Here is a 24,614-nt window from a genome sequence, read left to right as displayed (position 1 = left end):
GGCCTGCCTTTTTGAAATTTTAACTGGTTGTTTGACTCGTAGGAGCCGCAGTGCGCTCCGGGGTTCGCGCCAGCTGTGCACCCATATCATGTGATGCTGAACAGAGAAGCCTCAGAAACAGAGGCACTCGATTAGTGGCTGATACAAATAAAAAGTGGCTAAAACACATGCTCAAAAGACTTCGTTGGGGGATCAGACTGTTAGTCTTGTCATTTTAAACACTTCCCGAGGCGCTGCATTCGCTATCATTTGTGTTTTAGAGCTCTCCCACAACTCTTCGCTAACTATGTGAGCGCATTCTGGCTCGGTCGTACCACCATTCACCCATGCTGAAGCTAGGGCGCAGCAGTAGCGGAGCCAGTGAGCCGACGACCATTTCCGACAGCTCCGTATGGATTTAACGTCGGTATACGTTGCTGCCTGATGTTTTAGAAAGCCGATCACCGGTGATTTCGAAGATGGGGGATCCCTGTGACCTTAAACACTTCGTAAAGTGAGTACCTCGTGAGCATGTCCCGGTTGTTTAGCGGGTCCTTATTTCTGGTGAAACCACCTTACTACAAAACAAAACATTAGCTATCATGCTAGCAAAGCCGGGTCACAGACTCCACTATAGGGGTCCATTGTATCCTAAAATAGAAGTGAATGTCATATATTTTCTTCCGTGTCAAAAAACTACAAAGGTAAGGTGCTCACACTGTCGAAAAAACCCCCATTATTCTGAGTGAACACACCAGGTAAAGCTCAAAGTATAACAAGTTTACGACAGCCACGTTAGCCTACAGAGCGAGGCAAAGCTAACACAGCTAGTGTTAGCTGCTGATGCTAGCCCTTTACAGAAGCAAATGTGATTGTTCAACCCCCTGACAGGCACCCGAAAACACACTAAAAGCCTTACTTCTAGCATGTCAAAGTACACAACTGTTTGCTAGTCGACAGTAATAGCCTACGTTATACACAAGGAATATGCTCCTGCTGTCTTTAAAGACGGCCCATGAAATCTCTGCTAACCTACCCAAGCTAGCTCAGCTATTATATTTTTTAGCAAATTATCATCACGGTCTAATAACTAAGGTATGACGTGTTTTCTGCCTTCTCAGTGTTAGTGTAAGCAATCCTTAAAAAATAGCAGACTAAATTATTTGCTTTAGAACAATAATTTAGCTAGTTCTAGAAGTGGCTGTCTTTTTAAAGGCCATGTTTTGGCTGCATACACTCACTGCACAGGCCATGCTTAAGTGTAGTTACTCAGTTTGCATTCAGTCACGATTTGTTTGTCCCATTACAGTGTCGATGTGGTCATTCACATAAATCGTTGTTCTGCAAACAGCATTTTGTTTTATGTAGTCCGCATGCTTGTCTTTGCCGTGTCTAATAATCAGCTGCATCTTCTAATGCCCGCCCTGCATCCATCCATGTTTTTCCATTTATCTTCGACCATGAAACTTGCTGTTAATAAACAATTGGCGAACGTAACTTCCTATATGTTGATCAGCTGAAGCAACAACAGTGGAAATTTACAGCCAAATGTACTTAAATTGGGGGGAGGGGGTCCATGTCTAATGGGAGTAAGACGAGGTACGGCCACATTGCATCGATAGATAACAGAAAGGAAGGCGGGTCTGCAGAAGTCGTTACTGTGCAACGCTTTAATGCATGTGACACAATGTGCTTTCTGACGTTGTGTGCTGAATATACAATGTGTGTTGGACAACAGAGACAAACTGTGAAATACTGCAGTTATTGTGTCATTAGCAGGAACTTTACTGAGATTTTAATGGTGTCAAAAGTGTACAAGTTCCTGAGTGATTAGCTGTTGTGGATACAGAGAGACTTAGTTCATTGCTTTGTCTTTCTTTTTGTCAGGTGTGGCGTCACTTTGGAGGGCTCATTTCTCTGATTTGGATTATTCTTGGCCAGCAGCCCCTTCAGGCCTACTAATCCTAGACGAATTTCTCTATGGACGCTCTGCACAAGTCAGAGATCAGGTATTAGACAGCAGAAAATGTAGAATGCTTACCAAGTTGTGTTATGTTTATGAATATAGTCTGGCACGCTACTTTTAAAACATTTTGACTTCTACGTCAACCCATCCACCGCCATGTTATTGTTCATATAAAGAGCTTCTTTTTTTTTTTTTTAAATTTAAGCACTAAAGTGTCTTATGCAACTCATAAGTTCTGTGCTTTTTCCACATCCTTTCATCTGTTTATTTATTAATTGTCAGTCATTGTCTAGATGGTGTGTTTTTTGTAGTTCATACACAGTTCCTTAAAGTTTGTTGTGGTAATACAGGACAGTAAAAGCAGAAAAAAACAAACAAGTCATATATATATATCGAACAAATTGAATAGAAATTGTTACCTGAAGATGTATTTTTTTTTAACCATATATTTTTCATTTTCTTTTTATAATTTATTTATCAGCTTAAAAGATTAGATGCTTGTAAATTACAATTACAAAAAAATTACAAGAAAGCTGTTTGCAAAGGGAAAGATATTCATTGAAACCTGTGTTATAATCTTTTTTTTAATTGATTGCCCTTATTGATTCCAGATTCAATCTTTACAGGGAAAAAAGTAGTCCTACACATGTTTTTAGCATCAGTGTAACTGATTTATTATCTTTTCAGTGCAGAGACAGAGTAGAAAATATGGCTTGGATTTGACTGAGGTGAGCAAAAACTCCACTCTTTGTTATTATTTTGTTTTTTGTTTTTCTTTGTAACGGGCAACTGTAAGGAATACATGGCAGCACTAATTAATGAAAAATGATTGGCTTGGAAGCATTTAATTCCAATGGAGCTAATGGGGTTATTTGGAAGCAGTTCTTAACAGGAACCAGTTGTTATTCCCCATTCTTGCATTTCATAGCTCTTTCTGTATTACTGAATGTCCCAGCGCATGTGTCTCAGTTTGAAGGTCACAGGAGAAAAAAAAGAAAATTGAAATCCTAAAGGAATAAATGACCCATTTTTCCCATCACCCATATCAAGCTTTGCCCAAAGAAAACAGACACATTTTATTAAAAGTAGAAAGGGAATAAAAAGTCACACATTAAGTTTTCTTATATGTTGACCGCTTTTATTTCTTTGCTTTTATTGTTGTTTTGGAACACCAGTTACCAGTCTCAGTAAAGACAGTAAAGATATATAACAGCAACATGGCGATGAGAAAAGAATGCCCAATGGTGTGCCAAACCCCTTGTTCTGTAGTCTATGCCACTGAAACAGGAGTTGCATACCAGTCGCCCCTTTTCACTCTCAGTGTCATTGTATGTGAGCTCTATTTATTTAAGTTCAGGGTTAGAAATGAATATGAATCCATTTAGTAGAACGTAATTATTTCAGAACAAGTTTCGAAACATTTAAATTCATGGACATTCCACAATTATCTTACCAACTGTTATTCTTTTCGGTGTTTCTATTGAAAGAGTGATGAAAGAAACTCGTACTGCCAGAAAAAAATCTTACTTGCAGTAAAAAGGGGAGAAATCTGAATGCTTTGTCCTTCGGTATGGTAAAGCACAGAATACACTGTGTAAAGGGCCTATTAGACCCGCCGTTGTCACCCTTGTCAATGGTGACGCGCACCATAAGTGACGTCATATCCGCATAGGCGAGCTGCGCTTTGGTGTCGTTTCAGTTAGCCGTGGACTTCTTAGGTTTTTCTAACCCTTGTGTAGTTGGGGGCAGCCAGATTGAAGACACACGTTTTCAATGGTCATGGGTTTTATCGGCATTTCAGTGATTTATCAGTGCAGGAGCTCAGAGATTTGGAAAGTTGAGACTTTCTGGAGAAAGTATTCCCCTTTCGTCGTCTTTTACTCCCATACCAATGCTGTCGTATAGGCTTTGTCTGTGTGGCAGCACCTGTCGTTCAGGAGAATACTGCAGTGAATCTGGTGCCCCCTCAGTGCTGGTGTAAATGGTGACAGGGCTGTGGTGACGTCATGTTTGGCTTGCGACATAACCAGTGGGGGCCTAAAGATGGATGTGGGTCAGCCCACAAGAGCATCACAGCTAGATATAATAAGGCCTGCATATTTAAAAAAAAAAAAAAAAAAAAAAAAAAGTTTGAAAAGTGAATCCTAAATATTTTTTGTTCTGGTCTTCACTGAAATATCCACTTATTTCATTCAGCTCTAAGAATGTGTGGTAGCCGTTAGAGCAGGGCGATATGGCCAAAAATATTTATCACGATATATATTTGAAAATTTGCGATAACGATATAACCGACGATATAATTGATGCGAGACAAAATACAACTCCACAACATTACTAGCGCAAAAAGACAACCTTCCATTTATATTCACTTAAACAAGAAGCTGGTTTTTATGTACATTAAAGCTTTATAAAAATGTAACAGTACAAATGCAAATTGCTTGCTGAAAGTTTAACCAAAAGGCATTTCCACTAGAAATGGGCTGACATGTCCTGAGCATAACCATGTATAATATCCACTGAAGTTAAAAAGAGGTGCTTTGCAACATTAAACTGCAGTGTGCAGTACGCATTTTTCGGACCATACGGTGCACGGGATTATAAGGCACATTAAGCGAAACAAAGCAGTCAGATAAATCAAACTTTATTAAACTCATTCTTCTTGCTTCCTCCATTTCTGTACCATTGATTCCTTAATGTTGAATTCTCTGGCAGCTGCTCTATTCCCATGTTGTTGTAGTATATTAATGACTAACCTCGTATTGTGGATGGATTATCTCAGTTGTTCTCCTGACTGAAGTTTGGTCCGTTTACAGCATCCTGCCATGCGATTGCATTTGTCTCTAACCATGAAGAACCTTCACGTTAACTTTTATAAGTGGAAAAGTGTTAGTGTTCGTCCTCCAGCTTCACTGTTTATGTTATGCTAACATAGCTGTGTCGCTAGCGATCACGTAGCACATCATTATATACCAGCTAGCCCAACTTCAGTAACCCTACAAACGTCACTGCTGTTTAGTTTCCTGTCTTCATTTATGTTGCAAGTGATAGCAGAGGTGTACGTTTGATTTTTTTCAGAAATCTCTCAGTCAGAACATGCAATATCATGCTTAGGTAACTAGCGAAACTAGCGAGCTAACTTCCGCTAGCTTCCTGCTAACGTCTAACTCCGTTAAATGTAATAACTTTTGTTTTCATGGATGCCTGGAAGTTAAACTTTATAGTTACACCTCGTAAAGCAGCAATGCTGATCGTTTTATTAAAGATGAAAGAATTTAGACAGTTTTTAACTCTAAGTGATGCTGCAGTGTTCGTTTGACCTGAAGAATACGGAGTTTAGGACCCAGATTACTCCCAGATTTAAGAGCATCTTAGTCCGACAAATACAACAATAACGACGGCCACTTGCATGTTCTGCAAAAAAATGTGCTTTGTTGTGTATCTGACGGACAAACACCAAACCAGTTCCACATCACGGAAGTTGCACCATTTTTACAAACCAATTCTGGATCATCTGTTTCACTCAACAATCGGCCATGTGCGTATGAAAACAAAGGCACTGCGCATGCGCGTTTTACTCCCATTCTATCGCGATATTTCATTTTCCTATCGTTGCCTAACATTATACCGGTATTACCGTGAACGGTATAATATGGCCCAGCCCTAGTAGCCGTAGCGCTTTGTTTTGGTTGAGAAGTGGTGTTGAGAAGTGGTGTTATGCAATGCTGGATCACTTTTGGAAGTTCAGAGAGAGTTGAACTTTTATTTATGTCTGACAGAAATCATTTCGAAATAAGCAGGAAATGTAAACAATAGAGGCAGGAATCACCAGACACTCCACTATACAGTATTATCACAATACTTCACTCATGATACAATATTTTTGTGATTATTATTATTTTTTTTTTAATTTTGCGAAATTCTGAGCATTGCAATAATATATATTGTTAGTTTTCATAATTTTTAAACTGCGAATGATGTCCTCAAAGTTAAACTTTGTCAATATCTGTTTCATCCACTAAGATAAAGTTGTCTCACTTCAATTTCTCCAAAAGTTGATTCTGTTCATCTGGACGTAGCGTTTTCAGTGGGAGAAACTTTCCGTCACTCATTCAAGTGACTTCTTCAGTCTCAGCTGACTGCAGGTTTCCCCAATTTTATAAACAGTATATTTGCATAATAACTGAAACCAGCCCACTGAAGGAACACTGAGCTGGTTCCGTCAGTTTTTCAAAGAAAAACCAGTCAGACCGTTGTCTGTCAGTCTGCAATTGAATGAGGGCAAGCTGGCATTTGCATGCAATCTGTTTCTGATAATACAGGAATTAGTTGTGATCAAATAATGTTGAAAATCATATGTGTTGCTGTCTGCATCGATATCGTCTGCATCTTGTTGTAATATTCCCAGAGTATTTGAATTTATCTAATAAAAAAATTGCTATTTGCTGTTCTTGTGTTGATACAATTAGGGCTGGGCCATATTATACCGTTCACGGTAATACCGGTATAATGTTAGGCAACGATAGGAAAATGAAATATCGCGATAGAATGGGAGTAAAACGCACATGCGCGGTGCCTTTGTTTTCATACGCACATGGCCGATTGTTGAGTGAAACAGATGATCCAGAATTGGTTTGTAAAAACGGTGCAACTTCCGTGATGTGGAACTGGTTTGGTGTTTGTCTGTCAGATACACAACAAAGCACATTTTTTGCAGAACATGCAAGCGGCCGTTGTTATTGTCATATTTGTCGGACTAAGATGCTCTTAAATCTGGGAGTAATCTGGTTCCTAAACTCCGTATGCTTCAGGTCAAACAACACTGCAGCATCACTTAGAGTTAAAAACTGTCTAAATTCTTTCATCTTTAATAAAACGATCAGCATTGCTGCTTTACCAGGTGTAACTATAAAGTTTAACTTCCAGGCATCCATGAAAACAAAAGTTATTACATTTAACGGAGTTAGACGTTAGCAGGAAGCTAGCGGAAGTTAGCTCGCTAGTTTCGCTAGTTACCTAAGCATGATATTGCATATTCTGACTGAGAGATTTCTGAAAAAAATCAAACGTACAGCTCTGCTATCACTTCCAACATAAATGAAGACAGGAAACTAAACAGCAGTGATGTTTGTAGGGTTACTGAAGTTGGGCTAGCTGGTATATAATGATGTGCTACGTGATCGCTAGCGACACAGCTATGTTAGCATAACATAAACAGTGAAGCTGGAGGACGAACACTAACACTTTTCCACTTATAAAAGTTAACGTGAAGGTTCTTCATGGTTAGAGACAAATGCAATCGCATGGCAGGATGCTGTAAACGGACCAAACTTCAGTCAGGAGAACAACTGAGATAATCCATCCACAATGCGAGGTTAGTCATTAATATACTGCAACAACATGGGAACAGAGCAGCTGCCAGAGAATTCAACATTAATGAATCAATGGTACAGAAGTGGAGGAAGCAAGAAGAATGAGTTTAATAAAGTTTGATTTATCTGACTGCTTTGTTTCGCTTAATGTGCCTTATAATCCTGTGCACCTTATGGTCCGAAAAATGCGTACTGCACACTGCAGTTTAATGTTGCAAAGCACCTCTTTTTAACTTCAGTGGATATTATACATGGTTATGCTCAGGATATGTCAGCCCATTTCTACTGGAAATGCCTTTTGGTTAAACTTTCAGCAAGGAATTTGCATTTGCACTGTTACATTTTTATAAAGCTTTAATGTACATAAAAACCAGCTTCTTGTTTAAGTGAAAATAAATGGAAGGTTGTCTTTTTGCGCTAGTAATGTTGTGGAGTTGTATTTTGTCTCGCATCAATTATATCATCGGTTATATCGTTATCGCAAATTTTCAAATATATATCGTGATAAATATTTTTGGCCATATCGCCCTGCTCTAGATACAATATCACCAAGCAAAATGACAATACTATGCTGTATCAATTTTTTCCCTAGCAAAAAACTAAAACCTTTAAAACTGATCTTGCAAGTTAGTCAGCTTTTAGTAATCTGATTGAACATGCAGTTTTTTTGTTAGCTTTTCTAGTTTTTCTCTGCATAGTAGCTCATTGTTCTGCCCTCAGAGTAACAGGCTCAGAGGCTGAATGTCTGTTCTGTTCATCTGGTTGTAGTTTGCATGCTCATACCATGTTTGCATGGGTACGTTCCAACTATGTCACATTCTTCTACACCAAAGGCATCTTTATAAGGAATTTGGAATTATATAGACATAATATATATATATGTATATACTTATGTGAGAATTAGGCATCCAAAAGACAGTGCATTTAGATAAAATGTAACTTTCCTCAGAAATGTTATTGTATTCAACATCACATGCTGAAGTTTATTTTTTGCTTAGCAGGCTTCCTCAAACTTTGGTGGGTTTGAGGAAACCTATTTAAAGTTGATCTGAGCAGTTATGTAATGTAAAGCAATTTCCTGTCCCTGTCCCCCCCCCCCCTTAGATGTATGTGACATGTCTAGGTCAGTTAACCTGACAGTCTCAGCACTTCCATTTCATTTATTTATCGGTGAAATCCATTACTGCCTAACACTGTTTGCCACTAGTAGTCTAAACACATATGATCACATGGCTGCCGTAAGCTAATTCCCTGTCCGCTATATTTAAAATGTTAAAATGAAACTTGAGTCTGTTTATTTCTGTCTGTTTATTAATTTAACTCTGATAGAAATCAGAAGTGTTAATACACTTGGCATAGCATTCCCTTTGAACTTGAGAATATTGGGCAATGAGTGAAAGATACTGAACCACTGTTTCAGATTGGGCAACAGTTGTTTTGAAGTCATTTGTCATTAGTCCAGAGAACATTTTCAGGTAAATGTTTACATCCGCAGGTTTACCCTGATAATTTTGGCTTTAATCTTAAAGTTTCTTTTCTTTACTTTTACGATTGTAAATTAATTTCTGACTTTCCTTTCTTCTACTTTCCCATATTGCTCTTATGTAAATCCAGAGAGGAAGGGAGTGGTGCATCGGTAAGTTAACTAAATATAATTAATGACTATAAATATCTGCGGTCTTATCAGCATTTTACAGCCTTTTTTATTATATAAAAGAACTGAGGCAGCACGTTTATGTGTTTTCTCTTGTATTGTAGGTAAAGGTGGAGGGCCTGTCTAAAGCAGCTCTAATCAAAAGCCTGTCTCCCAGAGTCATGCTGTCCAACCACCTTTTGCCTAAAGGGACCAAGATGAAGGTCAACTTAGAAGATCAGGGTCGTCAGAAAGTGTCCTTCAGCTTCTCACAGACAAAGAAGCCACTCCAAAGCTCGTTCTTCATCCCTCCCAGTCCTGATAAGTCAGATCCTCATGCTGCCTCGTCACAGTCAACCTCCGAAAAACCTGGAAAGAGTGCAGACAGCAAAACTGAGCAAAGGCAGACACCCTTGGTGCCAGTATCAAAAACAGAGACACCTCAGACGCCAGTCCCCACAGCTACTAAAGTGAAAATGATGCATTTCAAGAAGCAAATTCTTAATGACTCTGTGACTGAAGAGAAACAGTCAGTTATGCCAGAAGAGCCGCACACCTCTCTATTTCAGAATGAACTCCCAGCACCCCAGAGTCTCATCAGCACCTGTCCCTCTGAAAGTGCTCACACTGAAACCTCTGAGACGAGAGAAACCTCAAGCCTCAAGAAACCAGCTGCTTCCTCAGGAAAAGATGGGGAGACATCCAGCAGTACTGAGCAGGATGAAAAGATACACAAAAGGAAAACCAGGTCACAGTCAGATAGTGCCCCCCCTGGCTCCGAATCTGATGGAGATTCAGCCCAGATGTCTTCCAGCCACAAATCAGTTGATTCCAAAAGTAAAACAAACTCTGACAGCAGAAGTAAAGATGTAAGAAAATCTTCTTCTGGTTCACATGCAGAGGAAAGGGAAAAAAGTTTCTCAAAGCGCTCAGAGAATTACGAAAGGTCGTCTAGTTACTCGAAATCAGACCGTGATTCCAGACACACATCTTCACGCTCATCCCGATCAGAGAAAGATCGCCGAAGGTCCAGATCTAGATCACGGTCTAGATCAAGAGGTTCTCGAACAAGTTCTTCACACTCCAGATCAGACAGAATTAGAAGTGACAGAGGATCGCGCTCTGAAAGGTCCTACTATCATGAATCAGACCGGAGATCGCACAGGAGTTCTCCACGCAGGGATAGAAGACGTTCTCGCTCTCGGACTGACAGAACTCGGGACAGTTCCGACTCTGAAGATGACCACAGAAAAACAAGGTCGAGGACAAGTGACAACAGTAGGTCATCTAACCACTCAAGCTCACATAAGGAGTCAAAATCATCATCCTACTCAAAATCTGAAAAAACCTCAAAATCTGTAGATTCACCTCACTTTTCAGAGTTGGATAAAAGAACACAGTCCTCAAAGTCTGAAAGGATTACAAAGCGGTTATCGGACTCTGATACCCTACGCAAGGGTTCTCCTGATCTGGACTCCAGTCACCGTAAATCTAGCAGCCATCATAAGTCAGAGGCCAACAATAAATCTTCATCTTCCAGTAGTTACACACACTCTCAGACACATGAAAAACGGCAAAAAAGCAGCCCCAGTGACTCTGAAACGGATCATAAGGGCAAATTACAGTCATTCAACAGAAGCTCCAGCTCCTTGGAGAACTGTAAAAACTCTCAAAAGAAAAGCAGTAGACCAGAGTCGAAACAGGTCCCCTCTAGATCTTCTGTGAAATCTTCTGGGCAAGATAGACAATCAGATGATTTATTTCATAGCCCTGGAAAAGCACCATCTTGTGCAACCACAACAGAATCATTTTCTCAGAGTTCAAAAGAAAAATCCGATTCCCAACCGGTTGAAAATGAAAATGGCAATAAAGATGAAAAGGAGGTGGGGTCTTGTGGTGAGGGTTTGCAAGAACTGTCACTTAAGACAGAAGCAAAATCAGGTCTTGAAATGGAAAATAACATTGCCTCTGATGTCACTTACAGCGAGAGCCTAAAACATGTAAACTCTACTCTGGAAAACGTGTCTAATGTGAAGGATAGCCTTTCCTCTAATGATCCAACACATGTGAACTCAAATGCATCTGTCGTAAATTTATGTAGTGGTAATGACAGTACAATGTGCAATAAGGACGAGGAAATTTTTTACTGTTCAACTGGGCCAGAATCTGTACTTCATTCAGTGGATAAAGCTGTCACAGAGGCTGTCCAGCAAAACACTAAACCAGAAAATGTTGAGCTGGATGAAGCTCAGCCAGTCAGTAAAGAGTCTGACACAAATTTGCCAGTCAAATCTGATTCATCTTGTCTTCAGTCTGAGAATCCGCCAGAGTCACTACCTACCGATGTAAAAAAAGGCAGCTGTAGTACCCGAAAGTCACGGTGGGATATTGTTGGGCAGGATTCCTCGGAGAGTGAAAATTCACAGAGAACTGTTTGTGTAGAGAGTAAACTATTAAATACTGTTAAAAAGGTGATCTCTGTCAAAAAAATAGAGTTCTCTAAAGATAATGCTCAACAAGACTGTGATATTAAAGATGATATTCAGCAGGAAGCTGTAACACATTCCAGACTGGTAAGGCAGACGGAGATCTCAAAGCAGGAAGTCCAATCAGAGAGCACACCCGTGACCTTTAATTGCAAAGACCAAAGTGAGCCTTCGCAAGCCAGCACCAGCAATGACCACTGTGACTCCAAACTGTCTGCTTCTCAAAAGTCAAACACAGATCAGCCACTGCACATAAATGACAAGATACAGATCAACTCGGCAGCAACAGCACAGCACTCAAATGAGGAAAATTCCGAAAACAAATCCAAGGACAGTGCTAGCAAGAGCAAACTGAGTAAGAGAATGTCTCCCAGTCAGGATGCGTCAGGACAGAGTGAGGCCAGTGATAGCGATAACTCAGAGTATGACTCTGATTGCGACGAGGCTATAAAACAGTTGCACTCTGTAGTAGTGGTGCCAAAGAATTCTTGTCTAACAATGAATACAGAGGAGAGGGGACCTTTGAATATTTTACAACAGCAGAATGCCTTAGCAGCTGAAAAACATATTAGTGAACCCCCAAATCAAGTTAGCCAACAGAAAAAACAACCCACAACACAGACCGGTATAAGCGATTCACTCAGTAATAGTACATTGTGTCAGTCCCAGAGCAATATGATTGATAGCACCAGTCACTCAGAGGCCTCCACCTCCATCAGTACCCAACCTTATACTGCTGGTCATACCAGTTCCCATGCAAGTGTCACAGATTCCACCCCCATGCGTGATAATTCCAAACAGTGTGAGCAAGGGCACAAACAACATGATGTGAGCAACAGAGGAGATCGGACGCACGTGCATTACCAACAAGATCATTTCTCCAGGGCTGACAATATTAATGAGAAGCATGAATTCAACCTGGGTTGGGATTTCTCACAACCAGAACAGCCTACTAGTACGTACCAGCAGCCTGATAGCAGCCACGGGCCTCAGTTAACAAACACTAAACTGTCAGGATCTTTTTCCAAGGAACAAGAACACAGACCAAGTACTGCTTCCTGTATCCAGCAGTCGCAAAACATGCAGACAAGCAGAAAAAACTACCTCCATGCAAATGTCATTGATCAGGATCCTTCAGGCGAAATTCAACCCGACTCCCTCACTAATGATCATGACGACTTCAGTGGGGATAAATCATCAAGTTGTAGCAAAACGGCTTTTGAGGGCAGTGGGCCTAACACTCAAGGGTCATCAAGCTTTGTACAAGGTCATGAAATAAGCAGCAATAGCAGGGGTTCTGCTGTACCCGACCCCTCTAGAGAAGACAGTTTTAGGCCCCACAGAGGAAGGGGCCCTCCCAAGAAAAGGCGTCCAGAGATAGAGTCCGATTCAGACAACGAGGCAGAGGCTGGCCCTGCAGCTAAAAGGGACCGTCAAGGAGATACTGAAGTCGCTAAAGAAACTCTTGTAAAATCTGCAGCGGACCGTCCATCACTCACTCTGCAGGACTTTCAAGATGCAAATAGATGGAAAGAGTTTGCCAAGTCTAAAAAGATGCCTCCGTACTTTGACTTGATTGAGGAGAACTTGTACCTAACAGAAAGGTAAGATGATTCCCGTCAGAGAATCAAGTTTGTTTGTGAAGAGTAACTTCCTAGCAAAATGTTGAATTATTTTCAGACTTGATCTTTGAAAGTTTTAAAATGTAATTTGCAGGAAAAAAAGCAAATCTCATCGAGATATTAAACGAATGCAGTGTGAGTGCCCGGTGCTACCCAGAGAGGACCGAGCAAGGGGCGTACTAGCATGCGGAGATGACTGTTTAAACCGGCTGCTGATGATTGAGTGGTAAGTGTAATAAAGGTTATTGAACCGCTGGCATCTTTTACATCAATAAATATTTTACAACTTTCCTTAATTAAGAACCTGGAAATCCATAGTTTTTTAAGCACCTTTTCTGTTTTGTTAATCAAATCTTTTTACGTCTTTCTCGTAACATCTTTTTTCCATGTGATTTTTTTTTCTTAGTTCGTCACGGTGCCTGAATGGAGCCTACTGCTCTAATCGCCGCTTTCAGATGAAACAACATGCCGACTTTGATGTGATCCTTACAGAAGACAAGGGCTGGGGACTACGGGCAGCTAAAGACTTGGCATCGTAAGACACTTATTGGTTTTTAATAGAACGCTGTGAAATAATTTTTAGAAAATAACATTCAGTAGTTGACAAAAGAGGCTCTCTGTTTCACTGCATAACGATAGAACAAGGCCTCGACAGTGCTTCCTAAGAGGTTATAAGATCTGACTTATACTAGATAAAAATGCATGTGGAAAGAAAAAACAACAGTGGTGATATATGTGAAACTGCTTTTGTTGTTTTCTTAGAAACACCTTTGTACTGGAATACTGCGGTGAGGTTTTGGACCACAAAGAGTTCAAAACAAGGGTGAAAGAGTACGCTCGCAATAAGAACATCCACTACTATTTTATGTCTCTGAAGAATAACGAGGTAAGTGATGATTTAACACATCAAATGGCGTCTGTAAATGGTTTTAATGGTTATTTGTGGTGGCTGGAAGAAACGGCTGACGCTGTACTGCCTCTCTCAGATTATTGATGCAACGCTGAAGGGTAATTGCTCTCGGTTCATGAACCACAGCTGCGAGCCCAACTGTGAAACCCAAAAGGTACGGTGGCAAAATAAAACTCTTTGGCGTATCCTTTTAGTTTCTTTTACTTTTTTGTTTTGTTTTTTTATTTAATTTTTTAATCGTTTCAGTGGACAGTCAACGGTCAGCTTCGAGTTGGGTTCTTCACAACCAAGGCTGTTACTGCAGGAACTGAGCTCACGTTTGACTACCAGTTTCAGAGATATGGGTACGGTTCCTGCGCGGTTACTGTATTTTTGTGTTCGACGTATAATATATGAATAGACTCAAAAAGAAAGACTGGTTAACCTTTTCATCGAATGGTTTAGCAGTGGTGGTTTCATCTCTGTTTAATTGTACCCTGCAGGAAAGAAGCACAGAAATGCTTCTGTGGAGCACCCAGCTGCAGAGGCTTCCTGGGTGGGGAGAACAGAGTTAGTGTTCGAGCAGCTGGTGGGAAGATGAAGAAAGACCGCAGTCGAAAGAGTGCTCTCACAACGGTCGGTTCTTTTAGTAATATTTAAAGGTCTTAAGGCATTTCTTTTAAGTGTAGCTTTAACAGGTTTGCATGGAGGCCGGCACTTTAGTGACTGATACACAACAACTAAGAGAGGGAAAGACTTACAAATTTGTATAAATTGAGTGCTGAGAACTGTTAAGCTGCATACACTGCTGTGTGCAACTGTTATTTTCCTCTTCTTAATAATCAGGTACATAAACCTGTTAGAAAATATTCATGCAAAATCAATCATATCAGAAAAGGCAACAGAAGCTGTGAACTCATTAACTGTTCCGTTTTTAAAAAGTTTACACAATAAAAGTGCAAAAAATGTTATCTTTCTTTTCCTTTTGATCACTATAATAAGTAACTGCTTCAGCAATATAGTGAAAATGTGTTAGTAATGTACCAGAACTTCAGGATATTTGACTACTTGGTATTCACAGCCTCATTTACAGGGTAATTGTAGTGGTCTTTGAAGTCATAGTGTTAAAGTTACAGTAGAGGATTCATAACAGCCTGTATTACAATGCCTGTACTTGCTTCTTAGATTAGATCTGTTTGTTTCAAGCTTATTATTTTTTTAATATTTAGACACTGCTGGAATATCTCTGCATAATTTGTAGTTCAGTTTTTATACTTGTCTTATATTGCATGTCAGTAGACACTCTGAAACTAACTGTTTTAGCTACCCTCCTTTTAAGGCCACCCTCAATTTAAGCTGGAATTCTTCAGAGTGCCTCACCCCTCATTTTGAACAGCAGGTTGATGGGGCAGAGCCAGAACTGTGTGCCTTGATATCCCCTCCCTTTGACGTCAAACGGAGCCAGAAATGGGGGGGGGAAATGAGCTTTTAGAACAGCCCAAGCATTTTGACTCACTGTGATTACTTGCACAGTACATAAGTTGACCTTTATTATTTGAAACTTTGTCCTTGTGTAATATGAGAAGCCATCATTGTAACTACAGGCTGTATACACGGAGTGTTTTAAATGCCAAAATGTATCTTCACTCTTGTTTCTATGCTGTCCTTTCACAGGTCGATGAAGAGCTGGAGGCATTACTAGAGAATGGCGAAGGCTTATACGATGAGAAACAGGTGGTGTCTCTCTGCAGACTGATGGTCCGAGTGGAAACGATGGAACAGAAACTCATCTGTCTAAAGCTCATACAAGTATGACTAGATCTGTGAATACGTTGTCTATATTGTTGATTTTTTTTTTATCTACTTTTTTAGGTTATAACATGTTATGTTTGTTTTGTACAGGATACACAAAATCCATCATGCTTGAAGCAGTTCTTAGACCACCATGGATTGTCTTTGCTCTGGATTTTCATGGTGGAGCTTTCCGAAGCTAAAGGCAACAGTGCCAACAACATCAAACTGCAATTACAGGTGAGATATGTCAAAATGTTATCATATATCACTGTATGGCCCATACACAGCCACTTGCTGTTTGACCAGCGATTGCCTTGTTTGCAGATCATGAAGACCCTCAGTGTGCTGCCCATCTCAACTAAGAACATGTTGGAGGAGAGCAGAGTCCTGACCTTCATTCAGCGGTGGGCTCAGACAAAAACTCTTCCTCAGCAGACTGAGATGGATGGTTACTCTAGTGAGAACACCTCCCGTGCCCAAACTCCCCTCAACACTCCTGATGGTTCCTCCGCTAAAATGGGACCAGAACTAGATAGTGACACGTCCAAGCCTGCTGTGTACAGACGCCTTAAAATCATCAGCGAAAACAGTCTGGACAGCGCTCTTTCTGATGCTAGCAAAGCATCCGATGGGAAAGAGGAAGAGGAGGAGGAGGATGATGAGGAAGATGATGAAAATTCACGTGCAGGACTTCCTGAAGGAAAGCAGTTGAAGCCAGACACACCGGTGGACGCTGCAGATCCAACCACAGATTCAGCGGAAGAGTCGGGAAAAGAAGTCATAGGAGAGAAACAGGAAGAGGCAGCGATGACTTCAAGCAGTGAACCTCAACCTCCAACTGAAGAGGTGAAGGAAAAACCTGATTTGGTTGTGGAAGAGGACTCCGATATAAAAGAAGTCAAAAGTGAAGATCAGGCAGATGAGCTGGAACCAGCAAAAGAGCCAGTTGAAACACAAGAGAGTGGGAAGCCTCAAGATACCCAATCAGTGACAGAAAATGCAGAATTAGAAGAAGGCCAGCCCAGTGTTAAAGTCCATGAGCCAGAGACCCAATCCAGTCAAACGGGTGTTGCTGATGCTCCACCTGAGCAGCCTTCAGAGACTATGGAATCCCAGACAGAGGCTGAAGAGGCTAAGAAAACACTGCCTAGCAGTGAGCCACACAGTGGTGAACCAACCACTGATGTTCCACCTATCGCTGAAGCCCCGGAGGCCACGATTCCCTCAGCGGTCACAGCAACCCCTGTGGATCCATCAGTGATAGGGACGCCTTCTCAAGATGAAGAGGAAGGTGTCTCAGATGTGGAGAGTGAGAGGAGTCAGGAACCACAGCTCAGTGTTTTCGACATTAGTGGCATGGCTGCTAGGCTTCTAGAAAGCTGGAAGGATCTAAAGGTATATTCATAAGTTGTCGCCTTCAAAGGAAAATAGATAAACATGTATAAAATGTGTATCATCCAAATGTTTGCGATGCTCTCATCATTGTATTCCAAAGTCAAAGTTCTGTTATTTTCAGGAGGTGTACAGGATACCAAAGAAGACTCAAGTAGATAAGGAAGGAAGAGGTACGGTTACCTCGAAGTTTATGTTTGGCTTGAAACATTATTTGCATAACTTTTAATATAATTAGATTTTTCTGGCAGATCGCAGCCGAGATCGAGATACATCTTTCACGCCACGCACCACGTCAGGAAGCCGAGAACGTGAACGGGAGCGAGAGAAGGAGAGGGAACGGGACAGGGATCGAGATTGGGACAGAGACAGGGATCGAGATTGGGACAGAGACAGGGATCGAGATTGGGACAGAGACAGGGACCGCGATCGAGGCTCTGAGAAAACTCCGCGCAGCTCTGAGCGACGGAGGAGACGCTCGCCATCTCCACCTTCATCCTATGAGAGGAGCAGCCGACGCACTGAGGAACGGTAGGAATTTGTGTTATTTGTTGATTGTGTCCTCGAATCATAGTGTTTTTTTCTTTTCCCAAACTCTCCTAGTGAAGGTTTGGTACTCAGCTGTCCTCATGTTCTCTGAATTGTGAAGGTTTGATCCATCTAACAGCAGCAAGACACCAAGAGGAGTTGGTGGCAAGGAGCGCAACAAACTGTCCACAGAGGAGCGCAGGAAGCTGTTTGAACAGGAGGTTGCCCAGCGGGAAGCACAGAAGCAGCAACAGCTTCAACAGCAGCAGCAGCTCCAGTCTTTGGCTTATGACCCGGCTCTAGCCTATGCCTCCAGCCCTGGTTTCATCACGTACCCACCTGGATATCCCATCCAGACTTTTGTGGATCCTTCCAACCCCAATGCGGGCAAAGTACTTCTCCCAACACCTACAGTGGAGCCGAGTCTCAACTATGAACAGACTCCACCCCAGCGTCTCGTCTCAGATCTAGGACTGACCTCTCCATCTTCCACTCCCCAAACCACTCCAGTCACCAATCTCCCTCAGCACGTCACTACCGCAAACCTTGCCTCTGGCAACCCTCAGCACTATGCCCAGCCAACTGTAGCAACCCAGGATGCAGGCGTAGCTGTCCTGTCGGTACCAGCCCAGTCTGCCCCTCAGGTACAGGGCCAACAGAGCTACACCACTCTCTGGGACCCCACCACTCAGCAGGCAGTGACTGTGCAGACACAACCTGCACAGCAGTATGCCACAGCCCCGGGACAGGGTCAGACTCCCACAGCTATCTATTATCAGGGCCAGCCTTGCCAAACAATCTACAGCATCCCTGCTCCCTACCCCCAGACCAACACTCCAGTCATACAGGTAATCTTCTTGCTCTGGTCATATACAAATGTCCATTTTACCTTTCTTAGATTTGCTCATTGCCCACGTTTGATTTTTGTGTAATTTTTATAAATAACCTACATTATGATATACAAGAGATAACTCCTTGATATAGAAAAAAGCGAATGTTAATATCTTTATTGTGATTGAACTGTATGAAAATACAAGACAGTCTTTTAAAAGATGGTTAATAAAGGAAATTATGTTTTTCCTGACCAATCTGTAGTATATTTTTGACCCAAATTCGATGGGGGTTGGGAAAACTAAGCTCATAATTCAGAGGAGGATATTTTATTTTATTCCTTAAAAAAGAAAAAAGAGGTTCTGAACGTCTGTAAGACTGCCATCTAATTGTGCTTTGTTTTTGAAGGCATACACTGATCCCACAGCCAGCTACCTACATGGCCAGCCGGTATATCCTGGTCAGCAGGGAGTGGTGGTGCAGCAGGGAGGCACAGTCACCACCATTGTAACATCTCAAACTGTTCAGCAGGTAACAGACAAGACGTAAAACAGGGATATTATAAGGCAGTTGAGTTTGTGGTTTTGAACAAGCCCTATTGTCGTGGCCACAAGGGGGTGGTATAGATCTGAATTATGCATCTGTCCCTTTTAATATGAGACAGAGTCCAGCTAAATGGGTCCCATTTGTTTATAAGAATGTAAACACGTATGACTTCAAACTACAGTTGTTATAGTGACAAATTTAAGTTGTTACATAATGGCCATATACATTAGAAATTAGATGTCAATTTGTTTTGTTTTTGTTTTTAAATGAAAGCTGTGTCAGTAATTTTTGATCTCTTTTTAAACACATTAAAGTGAAGCTGTATGTGTATATTTTGTGATCCTCCTATACTAAGTTTAAAACTTATTTTCTTCTCCAGGAAATGATTGTGCCCAACAGTGTGATAGACCTGCCTCCACCTTCTCCCCCTAAACCCAAAACTATCGTCCTACCTCCCAACTGGAAAGTGGCTCGGGACCCTGAAGGCAAAATTTACTACTACCATATTGTTACAAGGTTAGTAAAACTGTGTTGCAGGGGTGTTTTGTGTGTGTGCCTCAGTAAAGTCCTCACAAGCATATTGCGTTTCATTTATTTATTTATTTTCCCTTTAGGCAAACACAGTGGGATCCACCAACCTGGGAAGGAAATAGTGACAACACTAGTGTGGACCATGAATCAGAGATGGACCTGGGAACACCCACCTATGATGAAAATCCTTCCAAAGTGAGCTTTTGACATTGATTACTCTTCACTGAAAGATTTTAAAAAAGTTAACTGTTGTGATCTAATCTTAGGTGGGTGGTCAGAAACAGCTGGTTTTAGTAACAGTCTTCACAGAGTGGAAAAGTATCTCTGCATTCCTTCGTTTGACAATGAGAAAGAATCCACATTACTTTTTCGTTAGTTCCCCTGAAAGTTTGCGCTTGGATGCAAAACACGATTATAGTGTTTGCTCCTTGAGGTAATTGAAGATGCTGCACCAGTGATTACTTTCAGCTGTTTCTCAACTAAGAAAAAAAGAAGAAGAAGAAGAAAAGCCTTCAGCACAACACCACGTTCTGTCGAGTCTTATAAACTTGGCGGCGACTACACCTCTCAAAATGGCTTCATCGCACTCTACAGAGAGACAGAAATTTTAAGAGTGTGTCTAAACGCCCCGCCCCCTGCTCAGCTGTCTGTCCTTTAGCCTCAAGGCTAAAGAGGAGGCGATGCCTAAGCTCATCTCCTCTCTTCTGCTTCCTTTGTTTTCCCCTTTCATTTTTTATCCTGTCTTTAAAGATAATGGAAACCATGTGGGAGATTTAGCCTTCATTTATTTGCAGTTTGGGGTTTTACGCTTTAACTGCATAACTGTCTCTTTGAAAGACTTGCACAGTGACGGACATGCAACCCACAGCAAAGGTAGACGTGAGAGTCGGTGGAAGTTTATTTGTAAATTTTCTCATTTTAAGTGGTGACAGTACAGAGACACGCCATCGTGTAGGAGGTCACAAGTCTTAAGTGTTGTCTGCATGCAAAACCCCAGAAATGAGACCACGCATCATCCGGGCAAACTCGACTCACGAGATACAACAGCTGTTGAGAAACACAAAGAAGACACACACTGACACGCATACAGAGATTCCTTGATTTATTCGTAGGGTGTGTTGGTTCATTTAACAAACAAGACTGAGGTGAAACATCCATGTTGTTCAATAATCCAAGAACAGCTACATGTGTGTGAGCTGTAGGCTTTAGACAATGGTGGTGCCGACTTCCAGGGCTCAAAACTATGACACATGCTTTAGCCTTGCAAAGCATTCTGTCTCACTGTCTGGATTCCTCCTCTGTGTGTGCGGCTGTGTGTGTGTGTGAATCCTTTATGCTTGTTCTTGATACTCACCGCTTCATAGTGGGTGTAGGCAGTTAACTGCTGCCTGCTTGGCTTTGCTGTGGAAGGCTGCGGCCAGAGAGGAAGCGGCACCCTGGCAGGATATCCCTGCGTTGTTTCAAATAGCTGGTGAACAGGTGCTGCATTTACTCCCTACTGACCTCAGTAGCTGTCGTTGCAACTTGTAGGAATGTTTTAATTAAGCTAAGCTAGGGTTGGGTTTGCAGCATAGAAAAATCAGTTTGCAAAGTGGCGTGCTAATTCTGGTCCGCAACATTTCAGAGTTATATTTGTCCGCAAACAAGCCTGTTAATGAGTTTCTCTTATGATGACGTTGTAGTTTTCCACAAAGACGGCTGAAGCAGACACTTCCAGTGAACTCGCTAAGAAAAGTAAAGAGACCTTTCGCAAGGAGGTGAGTCAGAGTTTCCACAAACTGTGTTAAGAGCAATGTTTTTAACTCCTTTTTTAAACATATATACAGTGTCTGCACTTCGATCTGCATGGTCGTGAATCTGTCCGGCCATTTCTGTTTTGTTTTTGTTTTTTTAATTCTGTACATTACTTAACTTTATACCTGTTTGTTAATCAGATGTCACAGTTCATAGTGCAATGCTTGAATCCTTATCGAAAGCCAGACTGCAAATCTGGACGCATCAGCAACACAGAAGACTTCAAACACCTGGCTAGAAAGGTAACCGTGTTCATACATGGATTAAGTTTTCCACAAAGCAAACGTTTCTTTCTTTCCTAGTGTGGTCACGGCACAGTGAGGATGCTGGTCAGCATTTAATGTAAACAAAGTTTTCAAAGTTTCCTTCAAACTATTACTAAATAATTAAACTCCCACGATTTCGGCGTCCAGCCAAATGTTTTTGTGTTCTGCCTCCAGAACAAATGTTGTACATGCTAGCTATTATCACTGTCTCTTTTGTTTTAGCTCCTTCTCAAAAGCTGTTTTCAACCAGCATCTCTTCAAAGGGCGGTGGGGGTTTTTTTCCATTATGATTCTCAGTAGGTCCATGGATAGTGCATGTGAGTGGTTTGCCACTCGAACATACCAGGACTCTGAGGACATGGGCGCAGTAAACAGAAAGACGACTTAGGCTTCACCCATTTAAAGACTGCAGCATTGTATTATGTCAAATTATAAAGAGCAAAGTCACTAAAGGGGATTAACCACTCTACCGCAACTTCAATATCAGTTTATTGTAGACTTGAGGGCAAGAATGAATGCCTAACTCTTTCCTCACTTCTGCTCTGTCTTCTAGCTAACTCACGGAGTTATGAATAAGGAGTTGAAAGCTTGCAAGAATCCCGAGGACCTCGAGTGCAATGAAAATGTGAAGCACAAGACCAAGGAATACATCAAAAAGTACATGCAGCGATTCGGCGCCGTGTACAGACCCAAGGAGGACACAGAGGTGTATTGAAGCATTTCAGGCCACAGATGTTACACTTTGCTCTGCGCTAACACAGGAGAAGCACAGATTTGCCTTTCCATTCACTCCCACATGTACGAACTGTCCAGCCTGAACAGTGAAGTAGTTTCTTTATTTCTATTTATGTCTACGAATTGCACTGCTGAAGTTCTCCAGGCCCTGCGGATCGCACAGGAGCCCCGATATACGGACTCTGGGAGACTTGGTTGTTGATGACCAACCCAAGACTCCAGGTGCAGTGTTCTCAGACGATGACACTGAGGGGTGCTACAGAGACTGTTTTCACTGACTGTTTTATTTTTTAGCGTTTTTGTGTTTTTTTTTTCATTTGCGGCTCTTAAAAGTTCCTCAGATGATCACCTCAATTCCAGTTTTTAAACTGTTATATCCCTGAATGAGGATCATTCACAGGAATCAGCTTTGGTATCACATTTATCAAAGTTTTGTTGTTACTTTCCACTGTTTAAAAAAAAAAAAATTAAAAAAAAAGGATCCGTGCCCGAACAGTCGAGTTCTCCCTCCCCAGCCTCCTTTTTCTCCCCCCTCTGTACACGCTTCAGCCCCCCTGCCACTGACCATATCTGGTGCTGCTTTTAAATGGGCTGTGGAGGTCCAAGCTTCCACTCCTGCAAACCCTGCCTTCTTAACCACAAGACTTTGGAGCCTCTGTTGTTTTATGAATGCATGATGTAACCTGAGGTCAGAGTGATCCTTATGGAAATCCCTACATTTTCCACATCTTCTTACTTCAAGTAATCTTCCCTCACGGGGATGAGCTTTTTGCTCACGGTATACTGAGGGATCAATCGGTGGCAATCAGGCTGGCGAAAAGGAGTTAGCGGTCAATCTTTTCTTGACTTTTATCAGTTAATGTGTAATAATGGGAGCAGGGTTTGAATGCTATGTTTGACATGCTGTTTAGGTGTGTGTCCAGTTACTTCCCCACCCCCTCGTTTCTTGTCCGGCCCCACTTCCTCAACTTGTTCTGCCCGATTTCCTCTTCTTGCAGGAATGATTCTGAGAATGAAGGTCGTAGCATTGCAGTTTTAACCGTTTCTAAACATCCCACGTGTTCAGTCTTTTTACCACTCTTAGTCCTAGCAAGACATTTGAGACACTTTGGTCGACAAACTGTCGCTCATTAATTTCTGAGATTTTTACAGTTGGCACTAAAAGTTGTTTCTTTAGCATTAGGTCATCGATTTTACATCGCATAAAATTGCATTAAAAAGAATTCCAACATATGTACATTGCTTTATATGTGAATATACTGAATAATAGTTTTTTGGAATGCTTAATTAAGCCGACACTTTGTAAATGGAATATGATTTGGTGATTAAAAGTGTAAATATTGTGTAAAATTACCAAAGCTGTATGCAGGAGAGTAGGGTGATGGAGCACAGTGAGCCCACCCATCCTCACCAGCTTAGTCCTCCTGATGCAGTTCCCATATCAGTCAGTGAAACTTAGGAGCCCACTGACTCACAGCCAATTTATTTTAATGAAGTGGCCAGGGAGATGTTCATGTGTTTTTGTTTTTTAGTTGTTATTGTTGGTGGTGTTTCTTTTTTTTAATTATTATTTTTCTATGTACAAATTAAATTTCACCCAACTCTACTGTAAGTATTGTGTAAGCACATTGTCATACCGAGTGTAAAAACATTTTAAAGATAATAAACTTTTTTTGTAAAATCACATCAATTTTTTTTCCTGCGGTGCAGTTCAGTTAGGTTCGTTTGAGCATCAATTAAATAGACCAGAATATCTCTAAGCAAATGTGACTGCCTTGTGCTTCATGATTAACAGCGTCGCGCACACCCAATCCCATTTTTAGATCTGCTCCCGCCTCTAATAAAGGGTGCACATGGCACGAATGCCACTACGGCACTTTCGCACAGCACTGAGCCAGATGTTCGGCCCCGCTAAAAGGGAAAAAAGTATGGACTGCCTTCATTAGATACATTCAGTGTGCTCTAAATATGGAGAGCTGTGAGGAGTAGAAAGAGGCGCTGCTGTGCTTCCCCTCTCTCTTCTGGGTCCCAACCCCACCCCACCCCCTTTCCAGTGTATGCACATTCCGCAGCCTCATGCCAGTGTGCTCCAGACCGCAGTTAAGCAGTCCCTTCTGGAGTGTGTGACGGCATGTAACGCTGCTCTAGGCCATGCACGATGCCTGCTCCCACTTAGGACTGTAGGCAAAGAGATCATTAACAGATCCGAGTTCACGGCAGAAGGGGAGGAGGAATGAGAGATGGTGTCTCGGT

General features: G+C 41.5%; 1 protein-coding gene across 3 annotated transcripts; it reads left to right on the top strand.

The window, feature by feature from the left end:
• The first annotated feature begins 63 nt into the window (after positions 1 to 63).
• On the top strand, positions 64 to 24,045 carry setd2 (SET domain containing 2, histone lysine methyltransferase). 3 transcript variants are annotated; one of them, XM_085422809.1, is made up of 22 exons: positions 64 to 493; positions 1,867 to 1,988; positions 8,929 to 8,950; positions 9,073 to 13,037; positions 13,150 to 13,281; positions 13,462 to 13,590; positions 13,818 to 13,941; positions 14,042 to 14,119; positions 14,212 to 14,309; positions 14,448 to 14,580; positions 15,619 to 15,753; positions 15,847 to 15,975; positions 16,063 to 17,133; positions 17,255 to 17,303; positions 17,382 to 17,661; positions 17,780 to 18,506; positions 18,898 to 19,020; positions 19,415 to 19,551; positions 19,650 to 19,761; positions 21,249 to 21,323; positions 21,501 to 21,602; positions 22,180 to 24,045. In XM_085422809.1, exons 2-22 carry the CDS (start codon positions 1,960 to 1,962, stop codon positions 22,339 to 22,341), a joined length of 7,812 nt encoding a protein of 2,603 aa, XP_085278935.1. In that variant the 5' UTR covers positions 64 to 493; positions 1,867 to 1,959; the 3' UTR covers positions 22,342 to 24,045. The 3 variants fall into 3 exon arrangements, with proteins under 3 accessions (XP_085278935.1, XP_085278934.1, XP_085278936.1); XM_085422810.1 differs by lacking the exon at positions 64 to 493 and adding an exon at positions 2,633 to 2,673; XM_085422808.1 differs by lacking the exon at positions 1,867 to 1,988.
• Positions 24,046 to 24,614: the final 569 nt, after the last annotated feature.

Source organism: Rhamphochromis longiceps, linkage group LG11, assembly GCF_057381845.1.
Source record: "Rhamphochromis longiceps isolate RC_006_pf linkage group LG11, R_longiceps_female_GT1.1, whole genome shotgun sequence".
Classification (NCBI taxonomy): Eukaryota; Metazoa; Chordata; class Actinopteri; order Cichliformes; family Cichlidae; genus Rhamphochromis; species Rhamphochromis longiceps.
This window is presented reverse-complemented; position numbering and strand designations above follow the sequence as displayed.